Source organism: Pipistrellus hanaki, assembly GCF_964339955.1.
Source record: "Pipistrellus hanaki genome assembly, chromosome: 3".
Classification (NCBI taxonomy): Eukaryota; Metazoa; Chordata; class Mammalia; order Chiroptera; family Vespertilionidae; genus Pipistrellus; species Pipistrellus hanaki.
Window position 1 is genome coordinate 92,859,713 of NC_140505.1, and position 27,177 is coordinate 92,886,889.

Below are 27,177 nucleotides of genomic sequence, written 5' to 3' on the forward strand. Positions count from 1 at the left end.
TCTCCGGGGTCTGGCCTAGAACTGGGGTTCAGAGCAGTTGGAACTGGGGCCCAGCACAGTCGGAGCTTTTATCTCCTTCCTGCTAGGGTACACCAGCCAGGCACTCAGCCCCCCTCCTCTCTGGCTCCGTCCTCTCCGAGCGCACTCCACGTGTCTCCGTACCTTAGGCTTTTATAGCTCCTCCGCTCTTCCTTCTGGCCTTCTCCTTGCTTCTCGTTGTAGAATTTACAGTCAGTCGACTTTCCTATAGTTCTGGGTAATGTCCATTTTATATTTTAGTTGTATTTTACTGAAATTGTTGTGTGCGGCTGCGGCTAGGTGTTTACCTGTGCAGCCATCTTGGATTCTCCTCCCACAGGGAGTGTTTGTTGGTGAGTTGAGGGACAGCTATACTCCAGGGGTCTGTGGAGGATTGCTGGATGGGGCTCCACTAAACAGGCAGCCTCCACTGCTGCCGGGATCCCTCCCGGAGCAACTGGCTCTGCCGCAGAGACTGCACCATCTTTTTTTTTTTTTTTTTTTATAATTTTTTGAAAAACCTGTTTTATTTTGAAATTACTATATATTCACAAAGAGTTGAAAGGCAATACAAGGAGATCTCATATATCCTGTATCTCTCATCTGGATCTCCCCAATGATTACATCCCACCTAACTATAGTACTAAAACCGGGAAATTGACATTGGTACATGTATTTATAGTTCTATTATATTACCATTGGTATAGATTTGTGTAACTGCCACCTTGTCAAAATATGGAACTATTCCATCACCATAAAAGATCTCTGTCCTGCTACTCCTATATAGTCATACCCACTCCTCTTGCCAACATCCTTAACCCCTGGCAACCACTAATGTTTTCTCCATTTTAATATTTTTGTCATTTTGAGAACGTTATATAAATGGAAGCATATAATATGTGAGTTTTTGCATTTTCCCCACTCAAAATCATGCCCCCGCCGGGACCGGTTTGGCTCAATGGATAGAGCGTCGGCTTGGGGACTGAAGGGTCCCAGGTTCGATTCCGGTCAGGGGCATGTATGTTGGTTGCGGGCACATCCCCGGTGGGGGGTGTGCAGGAGGCAGCTGGTCGATGTTTCTCTCTCATCAATGTTTCTAGCTCTCTCTCTCCCTTCCTCTCTGTAAAAAATTAATAAAATATATTTAAAAAAAAAAAAAATCATGCCCCCAAGATCCATCCGGGTTGTTGCATTTATTAACAGTTCCTTTTTTTTTTTTTTTTCCAGTTGTAAATTGTTGTGTAAATATACCATAATTTGTTCAACCATTCACTTGTAGGACATTTTAATTGTTTCCGTTTTTGTTATCCATCTATATATATATATAAAAGTTCAAGCGACCATCACAACTGAAACAACTGAACGTACGACCGAACAGGCTGTGTGGGGCGACCAGGTCAGCAGGGGGGTTAGTGAGGGACGACTGAATGACTGAACAAGAAGGCTGTGAGGGGCAACCAGGCCTGTGGGGAGTCGGGGGGGGGGGGCCCTAGAGACAGTTGGGAGTGATCAGGCCAGTAGGGGGGGCAATTAGGGGCAATCAGGCAGGTAGGCAGTAGTTAGGAGCCAGTGGTCCCAGATTGTGAGAAGGATGTCCAACTGCCGGTTTAGGGATGTTCGGCTGCTGGTTTAGGGATGTCCGACTGCCGGTTTAGGTCCAATCCTAAACTGGAGACTGCACCATCTTGAAGGGGTGAGTGGATGTTGTCAGAAGCCTGAAATTCCCAGGAATATAAAACTGCACTGAGCAAACAGTGCGAACCCAGGAACACTGGTCCAAGTGATGCGAGCATGCAGTCTGAGGAGCTCAGCGACTCCTCATGTAAAGGTCAGATTTCACCTTGGATAAGGTGAGGGCATGGCAGGAGCTGAAGGATCCAGGGAAGTGTGGAAGGCAATCCACAAGGTTGCTAACAAAAGGGAACTCTAAAAAGCAACACATAGATGAACTGGGCGCAAAAGGCCAGCCTAAAAATGTTAACAGTGTGTTGGCTGCTGAGACCCAAGGGGAAAAAAACACTACACACACTGCACTGTGGCCCGGAAGTTAGCCACTTACTTTGGCTCTTTTTTTTAAAATCCTTCTTTTGATTACTAAGCCCAATACATAGGATCACCCAATTGGGGACACTCTAAGAGACTGCAGGGGAAAGTTGTTTTTGTGGAACCTGGGGATCATAGTGGGGAATAACCATCAGAGAACCAGCTCTGGGCAGCCCATTCCCCCAAACTGGTATTAAGTGCCACAGAGAAAACAAAATCTAAAAGCTAGTTATAGAAGACCTATAGACCAGGAAGTCAATCCAGAAACACTGCCACCCAGGGGTTGAAGCACAAATTGACTCTTGTGTAAACATAAATAAAGGAACAAAGTACTGACTGCTTGAAGATCAGGACTATAGCCTACAACACTGAGGAGCAATGGAATACAGGGAACTTCAATACTGTCCTGACTAGGAAACAGGAGAACCAAAGTAGAGGAAGTGAATGACCTACACTACTGAAAATTTTTATATTTACTTTTATTTCATCCTTTACTTAAGAAACTACTTTTTTCCTTATTTGCTTTTACCTTTTTAATTATTACATTTTTATTTTTAATCAGTATTATTACTACTACTATTTTACCATTTTTTTCAGTGTCAATTTATTTTCTCTTTATTTTATTTTGGGATTAGTGTTCTACATTCTATTTTCATCTTTCCTTTAGCATCATTTTACTCTATCTCAACTTTACCTTTATGGCAACACTCTCTTCCTCACTTTTCCCCTTTTATTATCCTGTTTCTCTTACCCTATTCCTGCTTTAGATTTCCCTTATTTCTTCTCTTTACCCATTAAAATTTCACCCTATTTATATATCTAATTTCCAATCCCCTGCTTTAAGTCCATACACAGCTCTCCCTTCTCCTTTTTCCCTATCCAAATTTTTTCCTCTGTGTCCTTTTGTTGTTATTTGCTGGACTGTTGATTACATTGGTTTTTTTGTAATAGTTTGTAAGATTGTTTCACTTTTTCTTTGTTTTTTTGTTTTGTTTTGTTTTCTGTTTGTTTCTTGCTTCTGTTTTCCCTCGCCTCGCTTGATATTAGTTGTTTGTAGTTTGCATTCATCTCGGTATTTGTTGGGATTAGTGGCTACTATATGGAGTTTTCTCCCATATAAATAGTTCGTTCCCCTCTTTTTTTTTTTTTATTATCTTTCTTTTCTCTCTTTTTTCCTTAACCCAATTCCATTTTTGCACTTTTTTTTACTTTTTTTTTTTTCCTCTCTCTTCTTTCTTATCCCCTAATTCTCTTTTCTTTAGTGGTCACCTTTACTTGGGGTTATTAGTATCGTGAATACATTTCTGTTCAGGGCCTTGTACACAGTGCCTTGTTGTGTTGTATTTTGTGCCTTAAAATCAATGCAGGAGAGAGAATTACACAACCAGACACCCATAGAAGAGTGATTATGGGGAGACAAAGGAGCAGCCCACATATGAAAGAAAAGCAGCCATCACCAGAAAAGGAAGTAAACAAAATGGAGGCAAGCAACCTGTCAGAAAAAGAATTCAGACAAATGGTCATAATGAAAAGAATAGAAGACAAAGCCACAAAATATACATTTTTCTCAAGTGCACATTGGTCATTTTCAAAAATAGAGCATATATTGGGTCACAGGCAAAGTCTCTTCAAATTCAAGAAGATAGAAATCATATCGCTAGATGCTATCTTCTCAGATCACAGTGGCATAAAACTGGAAATCAACTACAATAAAAACAAAACAAAAAAAAATCAAGCACATGGAAACCAAATAGCATGCTATTAAACAATGACTGGGTTACCAGAGAGATCAAAGAAGAAATAAAAAACATCATGGCAATAAACAAAAATGAAAACACAACAATCCAAAATCTATGGGACAGAGTGAAAGCAGTCTTGAGAGGGAAGTTCATAGCTCTACAAGCCTACTGCAAAAAACAAAAAACAAGAAACAATGGTGATAATTACCCAACCCTACAAAACTCAAAGAGTTAAAAGAGAGCAACAAGAAAAGCTCAGTGTATGCCAAAACCAGTTTGGCTCAATGGATAGAGCATTGGCCTGTGGGCTAGGGGTCCTAGGTTTGATTCCGGTCAGGGGCGTGTACCTTGGTTGCAGGCGCATCCCCAGTGGGGGGTGTGCAGGAGGCAGCTGGTCGATGTTTCTCTCTATTCGATGTTTCTAAATCTCTATCTCTCTCCCTTCCTCTTTGTAAAAATAAAAAAATAAAAAAAGAAAGAAAGAAAAGCTCAGTGTAAGCAGCAGGAAGGAAATAATAAAGATCAGAGTGGCCCACTAGGAGATGTGCATGAGGCAGCTGATTGATGTTTCTCTCCCATCGATGTTTCTAACTCTATCCCTCTCCCTTCCTCTCTGTAAAAAAATCAATAAAATATGTTTGTTTTTTTTAAAGGAACTTTAAAAAATAAAAAAATAAAGATCAGCAAGGAGATAAACAACAAAAGACCAAAAAACAATACAAAAGATCAACAAAACCAAGAGATGGTTCTTTGAAAGGGTAAACAAGATTGATAAACCCCTAGGCTAACTCACCAAGAAGCAGAGAGAGGAAACAAATAAACAAAATCAGAAATGAAAAAGGTGAAATAACAACATACCCCACAAAAATACTAAGGATTGTTTAAAAATACTATGAACAACTCTATTCCAATAAACTGGACAACCTGGAGGAAATAGACATATTCCTTGGAAAATATAACCTTCCAAAACTTAATCAGGAAGAATCTAAACAGTTCAATAGGCCAATAACTATGGAAGAAATTGAAGCAGTCATCAAAAAGCTTCCGGCAAACAAAAGTCCATGGCCAAATGGCTTCACAGGGGAGTTTTACCAAACATTCAAGGAAGAACTAAAACCTATCTTCCTCAGACTATTCCAAAAAATTCAAGAGGAAGGAACACCTCCAAGCTCATTGTATGAAGCCACAATCACCCTAATACAAAAACCAGATAAAGACAACACAATGAAAGAGAATTACAGGCCAATATCCCTCCTAAACATAGATGTCAAAATCCTCAACAAAATTCTAGCAAATCAGGTCCAGGAGTATATCAGAAAGATCATACACCATGACTACGTAGAATTTATCCCAGGGATGCAAGGATGGTACAATATCCACAAATTAATAAACATGATACATCACTTAAACAAACTGAGAGATAAAAACCACAGTCGTATCAATTGATGCAGAAAAAGCATTTGACAAAATCCAACATCCATTTTTAATAAAAACTCTCAGCAAGGTGGGAATAGAGGGATTATACCGCAACATAATAAAAGCCATATATGACAAACCTACAGGCAACATCATCCTCAATGGGCAAAAACTAAAACTATTTCCCCTAAGAACAGGAACAAGACAGGGATGCCCACTCTCACCACTTCTGTTTGTACTGGAAGTATTGGCCATTGTGACCAGACAAGAAGAAGAAATAAAAGGCATTCAAATTGGAAAAGAAGTAAAACTGTCTTTATTTGCAGATGACATGATACTACATAAAAAAGCCTAAAGACTCCATCAAATAACTATTAGACGTAATAAATGAATTTGGCAATGTAGCAGGACACAAAATTAATGCAAAGAAATCTATGGCATTTCTATTCCCCACATGTGTCAAACACAAGGCCCACGGGCCAAATCCAGCCTGCCAGGCCTTGCAATGTGGCCCGCACCGCGCTGTCATCGCTGCACTCCGCTGTCAGTTTATGACATTGTCAGTTTATGACTGTTCAGTAAACCATTCGGCCCGCGATTTAGGCTGGATTTTAGATTTTGGCCCCTTCTCTGATTGAGTTCGACACCCCTACTATACCCCAATAGTAAACTTACAGAAAGAGAGACTAAGAAAGAAATCCCATTTACCATCACACCAAACAAATTAAGATATCTAGGAATAAACTTAACTAAGGAGGTAAAAGACCTATAATTATAGGAAACTGAAAAAAGAGATAGAGGAAGACATATACAGATGGAAGAACATACCATGTTCATTGAGTGGTAGAATCAACATCATTAAAATTTCCCTATTACCCAAAGCAATCTATAGATTCAATGCACTCCCCATTAAAATACCAACGGTTTATTTCACAGACCTAGAAAGAACTCTCCAAAAATTCATCTGGAATAAAAAAAGACCCCAAATAGCCACAGCTATCCTGACAAAGGAGAACAAAGGTGGGATCTCAATACCAAACATCAAGCTGTATTTCAAAGCCACTGTTCTCAAAACAGCCTGGTACTGGCACAAGAACAGACATATAAACCAATGGAATAGAATAGAGAACCCAGATATCGACCCATACCACTATGCTCAATTAATATTTGACAAAGGAGGCATGAACATACAATGAAGTCAAGACAGTCTCTTCAATAAATGGTGTTGAGAAAATTGGACAGTTACATGAAACATACCACCAACTTACACCATACACAAAAATAAACTCAAAATGGATAAAGGACTTAAACATAAGATGGGAAACCATAAAAATACTAGAGGAATTTACAAAAAGAGAAATCTCAGACATATGCCGAAGCAATTTCTTCACCGATACCGCGACTGGGACAATGGAAACTAAAGAGACAATAAACTAATGGGACTACATTAAAATAAAAAGCTTTTGCACAGCAAAAGAAACCATCAACAAAACAAGAAGCCCACTGTAAGGGAGAATATATTTGCAAATTTTATCACTGATAAAGGTTTAATCTCCAACATTTACAGGGAACTCATACAACTTAATAAAAGGAAGCTAAATGATCAACAAAAAAAAATGGGCAATGGCCAAAACGGGTTTAGCTCAGTGAATAGAAGGTTGGTCTGCGAACTGAAGGGTCCTGGGTTTGATTCCGGTCAAGGGCATGTACCTTGGTTGCAGGCACATCCCTGGTAGGGGTGTGCAGGAGGTAGCTGATTGATGTTTATCTCATTGATGTTTCTAACTTTCTATCTCTCTCCCTTCCTCTCTGTAAAAAAATCAATAAAATATATATTTTTTTAAATGGGCAATGGACCTTAATAGAATCTTTTCAAAAGAAGACAGAAGGCCAAGAAACACATGAAAACATGATCAAAGTCACTAATTATACAAGATATGCAAATCAAAACGACAACGCGGTACCATCTCACACTTGTTAGAATGGCTATCATCAACAAATCAAAAAACGACAAGTGTTGGCGAGATTGGGGAGAAAAAGGAGCCCTTGTGCACTGCTGGTGGGAATGCAGACTGGTGCAGCCACTGTGGAGAATAGTATGGAGTTTCCTCAAAAAACTGAAAATGGAACTCCCATTTGAGCCAGTAATCCCACTTCTAGGAATATATCCCAAGAAACTAGAAACACCAAAATCAGAAAGGATATGTGTGCCCCTATGTTCATTGCAGTACAATTCACCATAGCTAAGATTTGTTTTGTTTTTTTGTTTTGTTTTTTAAAATATATTTTATTGATTTTTTACAGAGAGGAAGGGAGAGAGACAGAGAGCTAGAAACGTCGAATAGAGAGAAACATCGACCAGCTGCCTCCTGCACACCCCCCACCGGGGGGGATGTGCCCGCAACCAACGTACATGCCCTTGACTGGAATCAAAGCCGGGACCTTTCAGTCCGCAGACCGATGCTCTACCACTGAGCCAAACCGGCTTCGGCTCACCATAGCTAAGATTTGTAACAGCCTAAGTGCTCATCAGCAGATGACTGGATCAGAAAACTAGAGTACATCTACACAATGGAATACTATGCTGCCATAAAAAAGAAGGAATTTTTACCATTTGTAGTAACCTGGATGGAACTGGAGAACATTATGTTAAGTGAAATAAGCCAGGCAATGAAAGATAAATACCCTATGATCTCACTCATTTATGGAAAATAAAGATTATTATAACCTAATGAACAAAAAGATAGATACAAAAGCAGTAAAGCATAGAACAGATCATCAAGTTACAGCAGGAAGGCTGGGGAGTGTTGGGGAGACGGGGAAAGAGATCAACCAAAGGAATTGTATACATATATATAAGCACAACCAATGTACACAAGACACTGGGGAGGTGGGATCAGGGTGTGCAACAGCGGGTAGGGGAGACTGGAGTAGGGTCAAGGGGCAAAAAAATGTATGTGCTACTATGTGTAATACTTTAAACAATAAAATAAAAACAAACAAAAAAGAAACATCAATGATGAGAGAGAATTACTGACCGACTGCCTCCTGAACACCCCTAACTGGGGATTGAGCCTGCAACTTGGCCACATGCCCTTGCTCAGAATTGAACCCAAGACCCTTTAGTCCACAGGCTGACACTCTATCCTCTGAGCCAAACTGGCCAAGGCCCCAGCTACACTTCTTTTATGATTAAACTAAGTGGCAGAGGACTCTGAAAATCCAGAGGCGTAATTCCATTAAAATAAAGCTTTCTAATATATCACATCGCCCCACAACCCTGTGCAAGTCTCAGAAAATTCCTTTTCTTGGGATATTGAAAGAACTATACCCCAGCAGCAACCAGGATAGATGAGAAATGCCCCCCTCCAATAACAAGTCCATTATGGTAAATGCTTACTGAGTCTAAGAAATATGTCAGAAATGAAAACAAGAAAACTATTAGATAAGAGTTCAAAACCAAGGTTACTCAAGGATCTTCATGAGACTGTCAAGGATCTCAGTGAGAATGTCAAAGACATGAAAAGAACCAGTCAGAAATTAAGTGTACACTACTGAAATAAAGAATAATTTACAGGGATTCAACAGTAGAGTAGAGGATTCCAACAATCAAATCAATGATTTGGAATATGAAGAAGCAAAAAACACCCAATTGGAAGAGCAAAAGGAAAAGAGAATCCAAAAATATGAAAATAGTGTAAGGAGCTTCTGGGACAACTTCAAACCTAGCAACATTTGCATTATGAGGGTGCCAGAAGGAGAAGAGAGAGATTCAATATATTGAAAACCTATTTGAAGAAATAATGACAGAAAACTTGTCCTATCTGGTGAAAGAAATAGACTTACAAGTTCAGGAAGCCCAAAGTTACAAGAGGAATCCAAAGAGGCCCATATCAAGACACATCATAATTAAAATGCCAAGGGTTAAAGACAAAGAGAGAATCTTAAAAGCAGCAAAAGAAAAGCAGTTAATACCTACAAGGGCACTCCCATAGCAATGTCAGCTGATTTCTAAACAGAAACTTTGCAGGTCAGAAGGGAATGGAAAGAAATATTCAAAGTGATGAATAGAAAGATTACTCTACCCAGCAAAGTTCTCATTTAGAATGAGGGTCAGATAAAGACCTTCACAAACAAGAAAAAGCTAATGGAGTTCATCACTACCACAACAGTATTACATGAAATGTTGAAGGGTATTCTTTAGGAAGAGGAAGAACAGGAAGAGGAAAAAGAAGAAGAGGAAGAAGAGGAAGAAGAGGAGGAGGAGGAAGAGGAGGAGGAGGAGGGGGAGGAGGAGGAGGAGGGGGAGGAGGAGGAGGAGGAGGAGGAGGAGGAGGAGGAGGAGGAGGAGGAGGAGAGATAAAAAATATTAAAAATAAAATGACAATAAATACTATCAACAAGTGAATCTTAAAAATCAAAATAAAGAAACAAGAAATCTAATGAACAGCCGGCTGGTGTGACTCAATAATTGAGCATCAACCTATGAACCAGAAGATCACAATTCCATTCCTGGTCAGGATACATGCCCAGTTGCAGGTTCAATCCCCAGTGTGACACCTGCAGGAGGCAACCAATCAATTATTCTCTCTCATAATTGATGTTTCTCACTCTCATCCTATCTCCCTTCCTCTCTGAAATAAAAAAATATATATATTTAAAAGAAATCAAATGAACAAAATAAACTGGTGAATAAAATAGAATCAGTGGCATGGAAGCATGGAACAGACTGACAAATCTCAGAGGGAAGGGGGAAGGAAGAGGTAGGAGAGGGAAAATATTAACCAAGGATCTTACCTATGGACACAGACAGATGGGTGGATGAAGGCCTGGGAGAGAGTAGTAACTAGGTAGAGGCAGGCATTGGGGGAAATAAAGGGGACATCTGTAATAGTCTCAACAATAAAGATTTAAAAATAAATGAGAAACATATATACAACTTCCCAATACAAAAAATTGCACTAAAAATTATCAAATAGCCCTAATCGGTTTGGCTCAGTGGATAAAGGGCCTGGGGACTCAAGGGTCCCAGGTTTTATTCCAGTTAAGGGCATGTATCTTGGTTGTGGACACATCCCCATTGGGGGGTGTGCAAGAGGCAGCTGATCAATGTTTCTCTCTCACTGAAGTTTCTAACTCTCTATTCCTCTCTCTTCCACTCTGTAAAAAAAAACACCAAAACCAAAAACAAACAATAAAAATAAATAAATAAATAAAAACTATTAAATATAAGAATTCAATGTTTAAATCTAATATCATTGAAAAAAGGCAATCCAAGCAACTAAACTGAATTATAAATTTAAAAATAATTATGTAGCCCTGGCCAATTTTGTTCAGTGGACAGAGCATCAGCCTGTGGAATGCAGGCTCCTGGGTTCAATTCCAGTCAACTGCCGGGTTGAGGGCTCCATCCCCAGTGGGTGATGTGCAGGAAGCAACCAATCAATGATTCTCTCTATCATTGATGTTTCTCTCTTTCCCCCCTCCCTTCCCTCTGAAATCAACAAAAGTATATTTTAAAAATTAATCCTAGGCTTTTCTCTTTCCCTCTGTGGAGTCAGCCCGGTTGGGTCCCTCCTTTCTCCTCTCCCCCCTCCTTTAATTCTGATTTCTCTACCTCCATAATTAATCCCACCCACTACTGGGTAATAAACCTTCCTTTAATATGTCTTGGTGGTCTCCGACTCGTTTCCTGCACCTCAAACCTTACATTACGGTGCGAAACCTGGGTGGGTGTGCACAGTTTGACCTTTTATGGTCTAGGGTGCATCCCATTCTTCTTTCTTGTGGCTCAGGAAACTTAGGCTCCTCCCCGGCTCGGCAACATATGCAGTGAGTCCCAGGCCTCACTGTGAACCCCAGGAGGTGTGGGAGACGTCCCCTGCATCCCTCGGGTCCTTGGTCCATTGCCTTGGCTCAACAATTGGGACGGTGGTCCTTGGGCCTCTGCTACTGACCCTAGGTTTCAAAATGGACAAAAACTGATCCTTGGGCACATCTAGGGTGATTCCTCACAAATCTGGCTACTTCTATAATGTGGCATGTCCTCAGTGGGTCCTGATGACCCTAAAACAAGACTTAAACATCCTCGCTGACCTCAGTAATTTCTGCCAGCAAGCCGGGAAGTGGCCCAGGGTTCCAAATGGCCAGGCTCCCAGCTCCCTCCCTCTGCTCCTTCTGTTCTGACTCTGGACACAGCCGCTCTCTCATTTCCACCCCTCACTCCTACTGACTGTTTTCAGCTCCGTTCCTTCCTCCTCCTTTGCCGTGGCTCCCTTTCTTCCCCGCTGTGGCTGCTCTCCCGCCGCCCCTGCGGGCGCCACCACCACATCCACTTTCTGCTCCCTCCCTTTCTCCTTCGCTGTGGCTGCTACGCTTTCTGCTCCCTTCCCTGCGGCTGTTGCCGCTGCAGAAGCCACTATTGCCAACCCCAGTCGTCACACATCACTAGAGCCACCCACCGCCATCTGGCCAGCCTCTCCAAACAGCTAAGTGTGATTTCTGGTTTGGGTTGCTCTTCTCTTGTGTATTGTGAGCAGCCACCATGTGGCCGCCGCCAAGATGCGGAAACGAAGGCCACAATGCCCTCACCCCCAGGCTCCAACCAAGCCCTGTATGCCAAAACCGGTTTGGCTCAGTGGATAGTGTCAGCCTGTGGACTGAAAGGTGCCGGTTCAATTCCGGTCAAGGGCATGTATCTTGGTTGCGAGCACATCACCAGTAGGGGGTGTGCAAGAGGCAGCTGATCGATGATTCTCTCTCATCAATGTTTCTAACGCTCTATTCCTCTCTCTTCCTCTCTGTAAAAACTCAATAAAATATATTTAAAAAATTAAAAAAACTGCCCCTGTAAAAGTGACGGGCCCTCTGCCTCTCAGCACAGAGGGATTATCCTTCCAGGTCATGACCCGCTGCTGGCCATGATGGAACTCACCGAAGATGCCCAGACTCGACGACCCCATCACCCTCGCCAAGCCCTGGTAAAGGTCAAGGTAGCGGGTAAGCAGATCTCCTTCCTGGTGGATGTAGCGTGGGCTACCTCTGTCTTGCCCTCCTTTTCTGGGCCATTGTTTCTTCCACAATCTTGGTCATGGGTATTGACGGCAAAAATGCTCTGACCTCAGCACCTTCTCACCCACCCTCTCTCCCTCTCCCCCCTCCCTAGAGAGCAGCTTTCTTGCTGGCACAGGCTTATCAGGAACTCAGTTTTGAACTCAAGCAGTTAGAGGCCTGTTCCCTCCTCCCCCTGTATTTTCTAAATATTTTTAATAGCATACAATGATGGAAGAAAAAAAGAAAGAAAGAAGTTCTAAAGTTAACTGTTGACAAGAATTTTTAAAGGACCCACTCACCTGGACAATACTGCCCCAGGGGTTCAGAGACAGTCCTCATCTGTTTGGCCAGGCCTTACCCAGAGACCTCCAACAATGCTTGTTAGAAACCAGCACTCTCCTCCAGTATGTAGATGATCTCCTTCTCTGCAGCTCCTCCCTGGACACATCTCAGAGGCATAAAGCTGGCTTCCCCTGGTAGGATTTTTCCATCATTGGGTCCCAATTTTTGCTCTCCTAGCTAAGCCCTTATACCAGGTGTCCTCAGCCTTCCTCATTCGCCAAGCTTTTTCTAATTCCGGGATACCCTTCTGGCGTGTGTCTGTCTGTCTGTCTGTCTGTCTCTCTCTCTCTCTCTTCCACACATCTATAAGCCTTTCTAACTATTTACTGATGAAAGACAGGGAATAGCTATGGGGTCCTCACCCAGCCCCTAGGGCCAGCCTTCACCCCTTTAGCTTACCTGTCCAGACAGCTTGATCCCACAGTTTGGGGATTGCAGCCCTGCCTCTGGGCTCTGGCTGCAGCTGCTGTTCTGATTAAGGAGGGTTCCTCCAGCAACCCTTACATGTCTTCTCCACCCATACATAGGCTACAGGATCTTCTGTCACACCGATCCTCATCTCTCCTTACCCCCTCTCCCATGCAGGAACTCCATCTCCTGTTCCTAGAGAGTCCTGACACCTCCCTAACTCATTCCCAGCCCTGAACCCAGCCACCTCTTCCCACTGCCTCCACCCAAACTGCAGCAAAGCACTCCTGCCCCGAGGTCGTCAGAGGCCTTCATTCAAACTCAGGTGGGACTCTCAGATCTCCCTCTCTCTAATCCTGACTTAACTCTGTTTGTGGATGGAAGCTTGTGTCTAGACCCCCAGGGACGTTGGAAAGCCTCCTAAGCAATAGTAACACTGGAGCGGATCCTGGAGACGGCCTTCATCCCTCTTCAGCTCGCCCACACTGCGAGAGGCAGTCACGAGTGCCTGCTCCTCCTGCTCCACATGTGCAGCTGTGTCACCCCAGGGAGGAATGCACCCCAACTTTCCTACCCATCAAATGAGACGAGACCTCTCAGGGCAGGACTGACAGGTAGACTTTACCCATGACAGGTAGACTCCCACAAGAAGACCAAATATCTGCTTACCATGGTAGACACCCTGACAGGGTGGGCAGAGGCAAGGAAACTGCTGAGGTTGTGGCTGAGACCTTGATAACACACATAATTTCTGGCATCTCCTGGAAACTGCACATATCCTACCACTCACATTCATTAGGTAAGATCCAGAGGAGCAACAGCTTCCTTAAAGACCATCATCTAACTAAACTCTCTAGAAATTCGCAGCTCCTGGCCGGACCTTCTGCCCATGGTCCTGACTGGAATCCGGGCTATACCAAGGAGCCCCATCTTTTTACCTCCCCAAGAATCTTTCCCCCCAGGTTGTATTTTAGCTCCTAGCCCAGAAAAGCAGCAAAACCAGACAAGTGACACTGTGGCAGCCTTAGGGCCAGCCTTTACCTCCCAAGTGACTCAACAGGATCACCAACCAGTCCCTTTGGGAAATTAGGCTGCTGCACTCCTCACCCTGCCTCTCATCATTAGGCCAACTGGTGTGCATTTCTTTAAGTTCCTGCTTTACCTACCCCCTTTCTCATGCACTGTGTCACTAGTCTTTTGCAGAACAGATTGCAGGCATTCACCAACCAGAAAGTGGGAGAGAACCTAGCATCAGAATCCTTGAGACTCCAGGTACATGCCCATAACTACGTTCCCTCTCATCTGGAAGCAGCTATGGAAGATAGACCTCCAGCCCCTGACACTGCCCAGACTCTCAATTTTTTAAATATAATATATAAAAAAGTATGGAATGTGAGATCTTTCCTCCCCCAAACTGGTGGACGGAGTTATGACATTACTAGCATCTGCCACAGAGACATCCCCAAGACATTGAACCACCAATCAGCACGTGCCTAAGTGCCCTGGAGCATACCCCTTCCTGTTCCGCCCTGGGTCCAACCCTTTCCTGTTCCTCCTCTCAAAAGGCTCCCCCACCCTCCATGTACTGCTGTTCTCTTTCCATCTGGGGAGTCGGCCCGGTCGGGTCCTTCCTTTCTCCTCTCTCCCTTTCCTTTAATTCTGATTTCTCTACCTCCGTAATGAGTCCCGCTCATTACTGGGAAATAAACCTTCCTTTAAAATGTAAAACAAACAAACAAACAAACAAATAAATAAATAAATAAAATAACCCTATCTAATAAAGAGGGAATATGCAAATTACAGTAATTCCATGATAAATATGGTGGTGCCCACAGCCAATAAGGAGGGAATATGAAAACTGACGTGACAAGGCAAGAGACAGAGGCAGCTCTGGCCCAAGTGAAGGCGGAAAGTTGGCTCCAGTCAGAGCGAAGGCGGTGCCAACAGCCAGGAAAAGGAAGACCTATTCTTGCAGGAATCTTCAAGCATCAGGCTTCTAGTAATAACAATAATAATGTAATTCCAATATATGTCTTAGTAAATAGAAAATCTCTAAAGTCACATGGATTTCTTTTTATTTACATGTACTTACCACATTTCCCAGAAAATAAGACATCCTCCGAAAATAAGACCTACTTACAGATTTCCTTCTGAGTGAAATATAAGGCATCCCCCGAAAATAAGGCCCCCCTAGGCTAAACATGAGAGATTTGGTCCACTGATTCTGAAAGAAATGGAGTCACAAGAAATTCACCAGGAAATTCAGGAATTGGATTGTTATGATGTTGTTTCAGAAGATGATGGCATGATTGTCATTGAATAAATGAGTAAGTTCTTGATACTGTAGGATTCACAGTTTGTCTGGTTTGTGTTGACAACTACCGTACTACCATACCGTATACAGGTAATAAATTTCCTTTATTTTCATTTAACAATAAATGTGTACCGTATTCTTCTTCATGGAAAAATAAGACATCCCCTGAAAATAAGACCTAGTGCATCTTTGGGAGCAAAAATTAATATAAGACACTGTCTTATTTTCGGGGAAACAGGGTAGTAGATCTGTACCAAAGGCAATCATTAAAATACCAAGCTCTTGCCCTAGCCGGTTTGGCTCAGGGGATAGGGCATCAGCCTGTGGATTAAAGGGTCCTAGATTCAATTTCAGTCAAGGGCATGTACCTTGGTTATAAGCTCAATTCCCAAACCTGATCAGAGCGAGTGCAGGAGGCCAACAATCAATGTGTCTCTCACATTGAAGTTTTCTTTCTCTGTCTTTCCCTATCCTTTCCACTCTCTCTAAAAATCAAATGAAAATATCTTGGGGTGAGGATTAACAACAAAAGTAAAAAATTTTTAAAAATAAAATATCAATCTTTTTTTAAACATATATTTTTATTGATTTAAGAGAGAAGGGAAGAAGGAGAAAGAGATAGAAACATCAATGAGAGAGAATAATTGATTGGCTGTCTCACTGGAGATGGAGTCCACAACCTAGGCATGTGCCCTGACTAGAACTCGAACCGTGACCTCCTGGTTCATAGGTGGATGCTCATCCACTGTGCCATGCTGGGTGGGCAAAATATCAAGCTTTTAAAAAGCATTCAAAGTAGTAGCTTCTAGGTGTAGATCAGGGAATGGAAAGAAAGATTATTCCTTGATAGCTTATTGGTATTAAGAAAAATGAGAGGGTCACAATGGTGGCATAGGTAAACTCCAGAACCCACCTCTTCCCATAATCACATCAAAATTAAAACTAAAATACAGAACAACCATCATTCAGAACCACCTGATATCTGGCATACTGGAAATCCTACAACTAGAGAATTAAAGAAGAAACCACATTGAAATTGATAGGAGGGCTGGAGATGCAGAATGGGCTGATCCAACAACCATGAGTGGCATTTTGTTTGTTGGCTTGTTTTCAAATATATTTTTTATTTATTTCAGAGAGGAAGGGAGAGATAAAAACATCAATGATAAAAAAAAAAAATCAATGATGAGCAAACAGTATGGAGTGTTCTCAAAAAATTAAAAATGGAACTCCCATTTGACCCAGTAATCCCACATTTAGGAATATCTCCCAAGAAACTAGAAACACCAAAATCAGAAAGGATATATGTGCCCCTATGTTCATTGCAGCACAATTTACAATAGCTAAGATTTGGAAACAGCCTAAGTGCCCATCAGCAGATGAGTGGATTAAAAAACTGTGGTACATCTACACAATGGAATACTATGCTGCTGTAAAAACGAAAGAACTCCTACCATTTGCAACATCATGGATGGACCTGGAGAGCATTATGCTAAGCAAAATAAGCCAGTTGGAGAAAGATAAATATCACATGATCTCACTCATTTGTGGAATATAAGGAACAATATAAACTAATGAACAAAAATAAATCCGGAGACATAGAAGCATTGAAGAGACCATCAAACCTCAGAGGAAGGGAGGAGGGGAGGGACAGTTACAGATCAAACCAAAGACTTGTATGCATGCATATAAGCATAGCCAATGGACACAGACAATCGTGGGGCAAGGGTATGTGCTGGTGGAGGGCTGGAGCGGCCAGGGAGAAGTAAATGGGGGGAGGAGGGGGGAGAAACATGTAATGCTTTTAATAATAAAAAATTCAAATTAGAAAAATAATCAATGATGAGAGAGAATTATTGATCAACTTCCTGCATGCCCCCTACTGAGAACAGAGTCTCCAACCCAGGCATGTCCCAGATGGGGAATTGAACCATGACCTCCAGGTTCATAAATCGATGATCAACCACTAATCCACACCAGTTCAAAGTATGCCAATTTTTAACAGGGAGGGATATCTTGGCTGCAGAAGTCCCCCCCATGAGGAGGAAAGGGTCCCAGCCCCACAGCAGACCCCTCAGTCTAGGGTTTTAGTGCCAGGAAGAGCAGTCCCTGTAACTTCAGGCTGTAAAAAACAATGAGGATTATTGCTCAGTGACACAGAGGCTGCTAGAGTCACAAGCAGTTCTACATAAAGGGCCCAGGCATAGACTTACTCAGACACACTCCTGCAGCTTGAAAGGATCCAGGGACATAAAGAGAGGAAATAAATTGTATGGCTTTAGGGCAAGAGCTGGGGGCTTCCCAGAGAAAAGCGTTGGAAGAGGTCATTGTTCCTTTGCTGAGACCTCCCAGCCACAGGGCCACTGGCAGATGCCATATCTGAATCTCCATCAACCTGGCCCATACTGTTTGTCCAGCCCTGGTGATTCCGTGGGACCCCACCAAAGCTGTTTATAGTGACTTTTTTATATGAATAGCATGTCCTAGCACAGGCTTTAGACATTCCTAAAATATCTACAACAGCTGGCCTCAACATACCCCATACCTCTTGCTAAGTGGTCCTAGGCCCAGAACTAGCAACATGCTATGTTGGTTCATAGCTTGGCCTTTTCTTGGCATCTCCAAGCCCAACACAAGTATAAATCATCTACTACATTTATCTGTAGTTCATGTCAGTGATCTTGGGCAGAATACTGGCAGGGGTGATCTTGGCCTGCACCTCCTGGGCTACCAAAGCCAGCACACCTGATAGACTGTATCAGATCACCCTGTATCATCACCATCCCCGCAAACAATAGACAAAGGGCAGAGACCTGTGAAGTAAGTCCTACTCTGTGGGATGGGCCCCTGCACAACTGATCCTTGGTGGTCACAGCTGATCCTCGTTGGTCCCTCCAGCTGACTTGCCTGGGAATAAATCCCTTCCCATTGACAATCAAATCCCTTCCCAACAGCAATCAAACTAAACTACAACAGAGGGTGTACACAACCCATACAGTGTCGGGGGGTCGGGAGGAGCACATGCACCTTGAGTGCTCAGCTTGGGTGATCAAGAAGGCTGTGCCCCTGGACTCCTACTACAAAACACCTACTACATAAGGCAACTCAACCAGGCCTAGGAGATGGACCAGCTCTACCTAAAACAAAAACAAACACAGGGAGGATGTTAAAATGAGGACACAAAAGACACGTCCCAAATGAAAGAACAGGACAAAACTCCAGAAAAGGAACTAAACAAAATGGAGACAAGCAAACTACTAAATGCAGAGTTCAAAATACTGATTATAACAATGCTCAATGAACTTAGTGCAAACTACAATAGCTTAAAAAAGAACCAGTCAGAAGTGAACGATACACTAACTTCAGTGAAGAATATAGCATAAAAAATCAACAGTAGAGTAGATGAACCTGAGAATCAAATCAGCAAGTTGGAATATAAGGAAGCAAAAAACACCCAATCAGTACAGAAAAAAGAAAAAAGAATCCAAAAGAATGAGGAAAGTGCAAGGAACCTCTGGGACAACTTGAAGTGTATCAACAATTGCATCATGGGGGTGCCAGAAGGAGAAAAAATCAAAAAGTTAAAAACCTATTTGAAAAAATGACAGAGCCCAGCCATTGTAGCTCAGTGCTTGAGCACTGGACTTCTGAACCAGGAGGTCGAGGTTTGATTTCCGGTTAAGGCATGTGCCAGGTTGCTGGCTCAATCTCCAGTGTGTGTGGGGGAGGAGGGGGCAGTTTGCAGGGGGCGGCCAACTGGTGATTCTCTCTCTCAACATTAATGTTTCTACCTTTCCATCACCCATCCTCTTTGAAATAATTTTGTTTTGTTTTTTAATTTTTAATAAATCTTTACTGTTCATATTATTACAAATGTTCCTCACTTTTTTTCCCCCTCCATTGCTCCCCTCCACCAGGTTCCCACCCCACCCTCTGTCCTTTCTGCACCCCACCCCCCATTATCCTCATCCATAGGTGCATATTTTTTTATTTTTTTTAAATATATTTTATTGATTTTTTTGTACAGAGAGGAAGGGAGAGAGATAGAGAGTTAGGAACATCAATGAAAGAGAGTGATCGATCAGCTGCCTCTTGCACACCCCCTAATGGGGATATGCCCGCAACCAAGGTACATGCCCTTGACCGGAATCGAACCTGTGGCCGTTCAGTCCCCTAGCCGATGCTCTATCCATTGAGCCAAACCGGTCCCGGCTAGGTGCACATTTTTTGTTCAGTCTCTTCCCGGACTCTCCACTCCTCTTTTCCCCGAGAATCCTCAGTCCACTCCCCTTCCATACCTCTGATTCTATTATATTCAACAATTAATATTGTTCATCAGGATTTTTGAACTCTATATCCAGTCTCTTTTCGTCCTCCATTTCTTTCATTTGTGATCTGTTTCCTTGTCTCAGCATTTTTGCAGCTTCCCTGAGTTGGCAGGGTGGCTTTGTGTGCTAAGGTGTCCTATATGGTTCAGTGGATCAGCCTCCCAGCTACCTGAAATGGACACTCTTGGTCCACCCCTTTATTGTAGTTAAGTTTTGATTGTTGTTGGTATCACTGGGAGGAACTGACCTCCAGGCCAATTGGTTGTGAGGATCAGCTGTGTCTAGGCTGGGAGACAGCCTTATTCGACTAGACTTGGAAAATTGCAAAAGCCTCTGTGTTCAGCTTGGATGGGGCGCAGTTTCAGGGTGGAGGGGCATTCCAGCGACACAGTCAACAGTCCGTCCTCTGCGCACGTTCATGCCTCTGGGACTCTGCCTTTTGCCGCTCCCCTGAGTTTCTGCCTTACAGCCCAGATTCCCTCCATATGAGCCTGGGTCCCCAGGGTCTATCTAGAACTGGGGTTCAGTGCAGTCGCAACTGGGGCTCAGCACAGTCCGGAACTTTTGTCTCCTTTCCGCTAGGGCAATCCAGCAGCACAGTCAACATTCCGTCCTCTGCGAGCATTTACATGTGCACCTCCAGGGCTCTGCCTTTTGCCGCTCCCCTGAGTTTCCACCTTACAGTCTAGAATCCCTCTATATGAGCCTGGGTCCCCAGGGTCTCACCCAGAACTGGGGTTCAGTGCAGTCGGAACTAGGGTTCAGCACAATCTGGAGCTTTTATCTCCTTCCTGCTAGGGAACGCCAGCCAGGCACTCAGCCGCCCCCTCTTCTCCAACTCCGTCCTCTCCCTACACGTGTACTGTGTCTCCATACCTTAGGCTTTTACTGCTCCTCTGATTTTCCTTCTGGTTTTCTCTTTCCTTCTAGTTGTAGAATTTCCAATCAGTCAACTTTCCTGTAGTTCTGGTTAATGTCCATTTTGTATCTTAGTTGTATTTTTTTGAAATTGTTGTGTGAGGCTGCAGTTAGGCGTTTACCTATGCCTAACTGGTTTACCTATGCCATCTTGGTTTCTCTGAAATCAATTTGTTTTTAATTTTTAAAATAATGACAGAAAACTTCCCTACCTTGGTGAAGGAAATAAACATACAAGTCCAGGAAGTGCAAAACAGTCCCCAACAAGATGAATCCAAAGAGTCCCACACCAAGACACATCATAATTAAAATGCCAAAGGTGCCAAAACCGGTTTGGCTCAGTGGATAGAGCGTCGGCTTGGAGACTGAAGGGTCCCGGGTTCGATTCAGCTTGGAGACTGAAGGGCACCTTGGTTTCGGGCACATCGCCACTAGGGGGTGTGCAAGAGGCAGCTGATCGATGACTCTCTCATCGATGTTTCTAACTCGCTATCTCTCTCCCTTCCTCTCTGTACAAAATCAATAAAATATATTAAAATGCCAAAGGTTAAAGAAAAACAATCTTAAAACCAGTAAGAGAAAGGCAGTTAGTTATCTACATGGGAACGCCCATAAGACTGTCAGCTGATTACTTAAAAGAAACTTTGCAGGCCAGAAGAGAATGGAGAGAAATATTCAGTGACAAAAAGGACTTACAACCAAGATCACTCTATCCAGCAAAGCTATCATTTAGAATTGAAGAACAGATAAAGAGCTTCAGGGAGAAACCAAGATGGCGGGATAGGGTAGACACCTGAATGCAGCCTACCACAACAATTTTGAATTTACAACTGGAAAACAGGGGAAACATCGCCCTGAAGCGCTGGACGGCTGGCTAAAAGGCTCTACCATCTGGGAAGGGGAGAGAAGGGATGCTGAGCCTCAGGAACTGTGAAGGTGCGGAGAACTGTGCTTGCGAAAAGGCGGCTGCTGAGTTCGCTGCTGGCTTGCTAGCGGCACACAGAGAGGGCGAGCCGAGTTCACTGCTGTCTTAATTCTGGCGAGCGGAGAGGATACACAGCTATCGCGCGGCTGGCTTTCTTGTTTGGGAGGAAAACAAAACAACCTTATTGCTCTGATAGATGGCCTAGTCAGGGAGAGGACGGACTTTCAGGCAGTGGGCAGAGATCTCTCGGAGGTGGGTGAAGCCAGCGGCCATTACTGCAGGACTCAGGAACCAGAACCTCGTAAGGAGGAGCTGACGGGAAACCAAAGCCTATCTACACCACCCCGAGACTCTGCCCCATCCAAGCAAAACACAGAAGCCCGCCAGGAGGCTGGCTTTCTCATTTGGGAGGAAAAAAACAAAAAACTCTCAACTGCACTGAGAGACAACTCTGAGCCGGGGGAAAACTGGCTGTCAGGGACGAGGCAAAACTCGAGAACACCTTTTACCCAAGAGTAGCACGCACCAGCAACCAATCTTGCAGGACTTGCTGCGAATAGGACTTTCCTAAGGCGGGACTGATGGGCAACCAAAGCTTGTCTGCGCCACCCCAAGTCTCCACTCCATCCAAGCAGAGCACAGAAGCCCTCCTAGCTGAGACATTACTGATCCTCAAAGCCAATTGGCTTGGAGATCAATGCTTCCCAGTGATATCAACAAAAGCAAGGCTTAACAACAAGACTGCACACACAGCCCACAAAGGGCTGCACTTTGACTGCACACCTCAGGTAACTGGGAAGGCTGTGCTACTGGGCTCTACCAGAACACCTAGCACACAAAACTATTCCATCAAATCAGGGAAGCAGCTAAAATGCAGAGAAGAGGCAGGACACAATGGAAGGAGATTGAAGAAAGTAAAAGAATGGGCATTGAGTTCAAAACTACAGTTATAAGTTTATCAAGAATTTCCTAAAAAAGGCCTATAAAATAAATGAGACCTATGAGGATATGAAAGGGATCAACTAGAAATAAAGGATACATTGTCTGAAATAAAAAATATTATACAGAGTCCTAAAAACAGACTGGAAGATTGCAGGAATCAAGACAAAGATATGGAACACAAAGAGCCAGAGGACACTACTCCACAGAAGCAAAAAGATAAGAGAATCCAGAAAGTTGAAGATAATGTAAGAAACCTCTGGGACAATTTTAAGCCAACCAACATCAGAATTATGGGGGTCCCAGAAGATGAGAGAGAGCAAGATACTGAAAACATATTGGAAGAAATAGTGACAAAACTTCCCCCACCTGGTGAAAGAAATAGACTTACAAGTCCAGGAAGCGCACAGAACCCCCAAACAAAAGGAATCCAAAGAGGACCACACCAAGACACAAAATAATTAAAATTCCAAGAGCAAAAGACAAAGAGAGAATATTAAAAGCAGCAAGAGCAAAGCAGGTAGTTACCTATAAAGAAGCACCCATATGAATGTCAGCTGATTTCTCAACAGAAACCATGCAGGCCAGACGGGAATGGCAAGAAATATTCAAGGTGATGAATAGCAAGAACCTACAGCCAAAGATAATCTATCCAGCAAAGCTATCACTCAGATTCAAAGGTCAGATAAAGAGCTTCACAAATAAAAAAAAAAGCTAAAGGAGTTCATCACCGCCAAATCAGAATTTATGAATTGCTGAAGGGGGTTCTTTAGGAAGAGGAAGAAAATAAAAATAAAATTATGAAAAACAAATACATAACTATCAACAAGTGAATCTAAAAACCAAGGGAATTAAAAAATCTGATGAACAATATTAACTGTTGAATATAATAGAATCAGAGGTATGGAAGGGGAGTAGACTGACGATTCTCGGGGAAAAGGGGAATGGATGGTCCGGGAAGAGACTGAACAAAAAATGTGCACCTATGGATGAGGACAATGGGGGATGGGGAAAAGGCAGAGGGTGGGGTGGGAACCTGGTGGATGGGAGCAATGAAGGGGGAATAAAAAAAAGGGGGGGGAACATTTTTAATAATCTGAACAATAAAGATTTATTTTTAAAAAAAGAAAAGAGCTTCATAGACAAAATGCTAAAGGAGTTCATCACAAAAAAAAGGAGTTCATCACCACTAAACCAGCATTACATGAAATACATGGGTATTCTTTAAAAAGCAAAAAAAAGATAAAAAATATGAAAAATAAAATAGCAATAAATACATATCTATCAACAACTGAATCTAAAAATCAACATAAATAAACAAGGCATCTAATGAATAAAATAAACTGATGAATAAAATAGAACCAGAGGCATGGAAACATGGAACAGACTGATGAATCTTATAGGGAAAGGTGGGACAGGGGAGAGATTAACTGGAGAACTTATATGCATTACCCATGGAGACAGACAATAAAGTAGTGAAGGCTTGGGAGAGGGCAGGAACCAGCAGGAGGGGGGGAAATGGAGAGACAGCTGTAATACTCTCAACAATAAAGGTTTTTTAAAAGCTCATTGGTATTATTTGATCATAAAACCATAAATATAAATTACTTAGATATACATGCTTTTATATATGATGTAATTATTGGTACTAAATATAATCACCAAATGCCAAAGATAATACCTTGGAGTGGGGAAAAATGATGCTCTTGTAGCTTTTCCTGAGAGAGGAGTCCCAAGTAGCTGAGAACAACATACTTTGTTTCATAGTGAAATCCCAGAGGCACAGAAGTAGAAGACGCCATTGAGTTGGGTGGCAGAGCTCCAAAAAGGTCTATTAACAGATGTGTAAAACCTAAAAATATGAAAGCATTTTTTCAGTTTAAAGTTTATTACATGCTGCCCAGCTGTTGTCACCAGTGGTTGAGCACAGACCTATAACCGGGTGTCATGGTGTCATAGTTTGATTCTGGATCAAGGCACATGTGCAGATTGTGGGCTCAACTCCTGGAGGTAAAGGCAGGGGGATGGGGGGGGGGGTGCATAAGGCAGCCAATCAGTGATTCTCTCTCATCATCAATAAAAATATTTTTTAAATGAAGTTTATTACATGCTAGTAAATTTTCTCCTTGACTTCAATTGTCAACTAAATACCAAAATAAGTATTTCTAAGACTTTTCTTCTATGTAATGTTTTAAAAATATATTTATTTACAAGTGTTAATTTATTCAGATTTCATATAAAAAATAACTTCCCTCTCTCCCTAGTTTATTTTCACATATATGTCAAAAACATTAGACATGCCTCCACTGCGCCTCTACCAGTATGTTCTCTTGTTTCCCTTAACTAATAAAGTCTCCTAAGTTGTGGCCACACAGCTGCCAATTATATTTCCTAGTCTCCTTTGTAACTTAATGTATCATATGATCAGTCTTAGCCACAAAAATATGAGAAGTTATATCTGCAATTTTGGGGTCTTTCCTCAAAGAATTTCTGTTCCCTCCTTTCTATGGTTTGAAATGTGAATATGCAAACATGCAAAAAAGAACACCATCTTAGAGGCAGTGAAGCAACAAGACAGAAGGAACCTGTGTTCCAGAATGACCATGTAGAGCAGAGTGACCTTACCAGCCTGATCACTAGCTTCTGGACTATTATTTTAGCGCTTATGTTCTGAATCTTTTCATTAGGCTTCCTAACTTTTCCGCTAGTCAACAACACAACTACTCTCCCTTTTTTACCTACCATGTATCTTTTTATTTATTTATTTTTTTATTTTTTTAATATGTTTATATTGCCCAGCTGGCTAAATGGTTAAGCATCGAGCTATGAACTAGGTAGTCACGGTTTGACATGCTGGGTTGTGGGCTCAATCCACAGTGTGGAGCATGCAAGAAGCAGCCAATCAATAGTTCTCTCTCATCACTAATGTTTCTCTCTCTCTCTCTCTCTCTTTCTCTTTCTCTCTCTCTCTCTCTCTCTCTCTCTCTCTCTCTCTCTCTCTCTCTCTCCCTCCCTCCCTCCCTCCCTCCCTCCCTCCCTCCCTTCCTCCCTCCCTCTCCATTCCTCTCTGAAATCAATTTTAAAAAATTTTAAATATAGTTTTTATTGATTTTTTACAGAGAAGAAGGGAGAGGGATAGAGAGTTAGAAATATCGATGAGAGAGTAATATCGATCAGCTGCCTCCTATACACCCACTACTGGGGATGTGCCACAACCAAGGTACATGCCCTTGACCGGAATCGAATCTGGGACCCTTCAATTTAAAAAAATTTTAAATATAGTTTTTATTGATTTTTTACAGAGAAGAAGGGAGAGGGATAGAGAGTTAGAAATATCGATGAGAGAGAAATATCGATCAGCTGCCTCCTACACACCCCCTACTGGGGATGTGCCCGCAACCAAGGTACATGCCCTTGACCGGAATCGAATCTGGGACCCTTCAGTCCACAGGCTGATGCTCTATCCACTGAGCCAAACCAGTTTTGGCCAATAAAAATTTTTTAATGTTTTTATTAATTTTTAGAGAGATAGAAATATCGATGAAAGAGAAACATAATTGATTGGTTGCCTCCTGCACACCCCTCACGGGGGATCGAGACCACAACCCAGGCATGTACCCTAAACCAGAATCAAACTATGACCTCCTGGTTCATGGGTCGATGCTCAATCACTGAGCAGAATTGGCCAGGCTATCTATTTTAGATTTATTCTCAACATATTCGCTCTCTCTTTTCTGGAGCCCACCTTCTTCCCTCTTTTGTCCCTCTCTCTCCCTCTTTCTCCTAAGCTCCAGAGGCCCTTCTTTTGCTTCTGTAACTTGTTTCCTGAATGTATTTCTTCTATGGCTCACTTCTTCTACCTCTGTGGCTTTCTAAATAAACTTTCTCTTATAACTTAAAATAAGTAAATAAATAAATTTACTCTCACATGCTGTACAGCTGAGTGTAATACAAATATTGAATGTAAACTGTAATTGAAAAAAGTTTTAATTAGAAAAAGACTTATGCACTTAGCAACTTTCAAATATGCAGCAGAGTATTATTAACTACAGTCACCATGATGTACAGTATATCCCCAAAAATGATTTCTTTAATACCTGAAAATCTATACCTGTTGACCCCGACTATGTACCTTATTAGCTGTTTCCAATCATAATATCTCATTAAGAGGTTTCCAAATAACTGTTTTCTACTTAAAACAACAATACAGACTTGTTTTAAGATCTCAAGAAATATCCAGTTGCCCTGGTCAGTGTGACTCAGTTGCTTGAGCATTTTCCAGTACACCAAAAAGTTGCTGGTTCAATACCAGGTCAGGGCAAATGCCCAGGTGTGGGCTTGATTCCCCAATAGGGGGCATGCAAGAGGCAGCCAACAGACGTTTCTCTCCCTCTATCTTAAAAAAAAAAAAAAAAAATCAGCCTTAACGGGTTTGGCTCAGTGGATTGAGCATCAGCCTGTGGTCTGGAAGGGTTCTATTCCAGTCAAGGGCATGTACCTTGGTTGTGGGCACATACCCAGTAGGGAGTGTGCAGGAGGCAGCTGATCCATGTTTCTCTCTCATCGATGTTTCTAACTCTCTATCCCTCTCACTTCCTCTCTATAAAAAAATCAATAAAATATATATTTTTTAAAATCAATAAAAACATTTTAAAAAAAGAAAAGAAAAAGAGATTCAGATAGCTAACACTAGGAAAAAGAGATAGGCAAGGTTGGCAAGATTTAAGATTTGTA

The 27,177-nt window shown here is 42.3% G+C and overlaps 1 protein-coding gene across 16 annotated transcripts in view; it reads right to left on the minus strand.

Moving 5' to 3' along the window:
• BCL2L13 (BCL2 like 13) overlaps window positions 1-27,177 on the minus strand; it is a 226,624-nt gene that overhangs the window by 178,919 nt on the left and 20,528 nt on the right. For 15 of the 16 annotated variants that reach the window (XR_014794601.1, XR_014794602.1, XR_014794603.1 and 12 more), the window contains one exon: window positions 24,125-24,295. The exons of the other annotated variant lie outside the window; for it this stretch is intronic. Coding sequence is in view for 11 of the 15 variants with exons in the window: in XM_084878598.1 (XP_084734724.1) it covers window positions 24,125-24,245 (121 nt within the window). In the remaining 4 variants the exon portion in view is untranslated. The remainder of the gene's footprint in view (window positions 1-24,124; window positions 24,296-27,177) is intronic. 16 annotated transcript variants of the gene reach the window in all.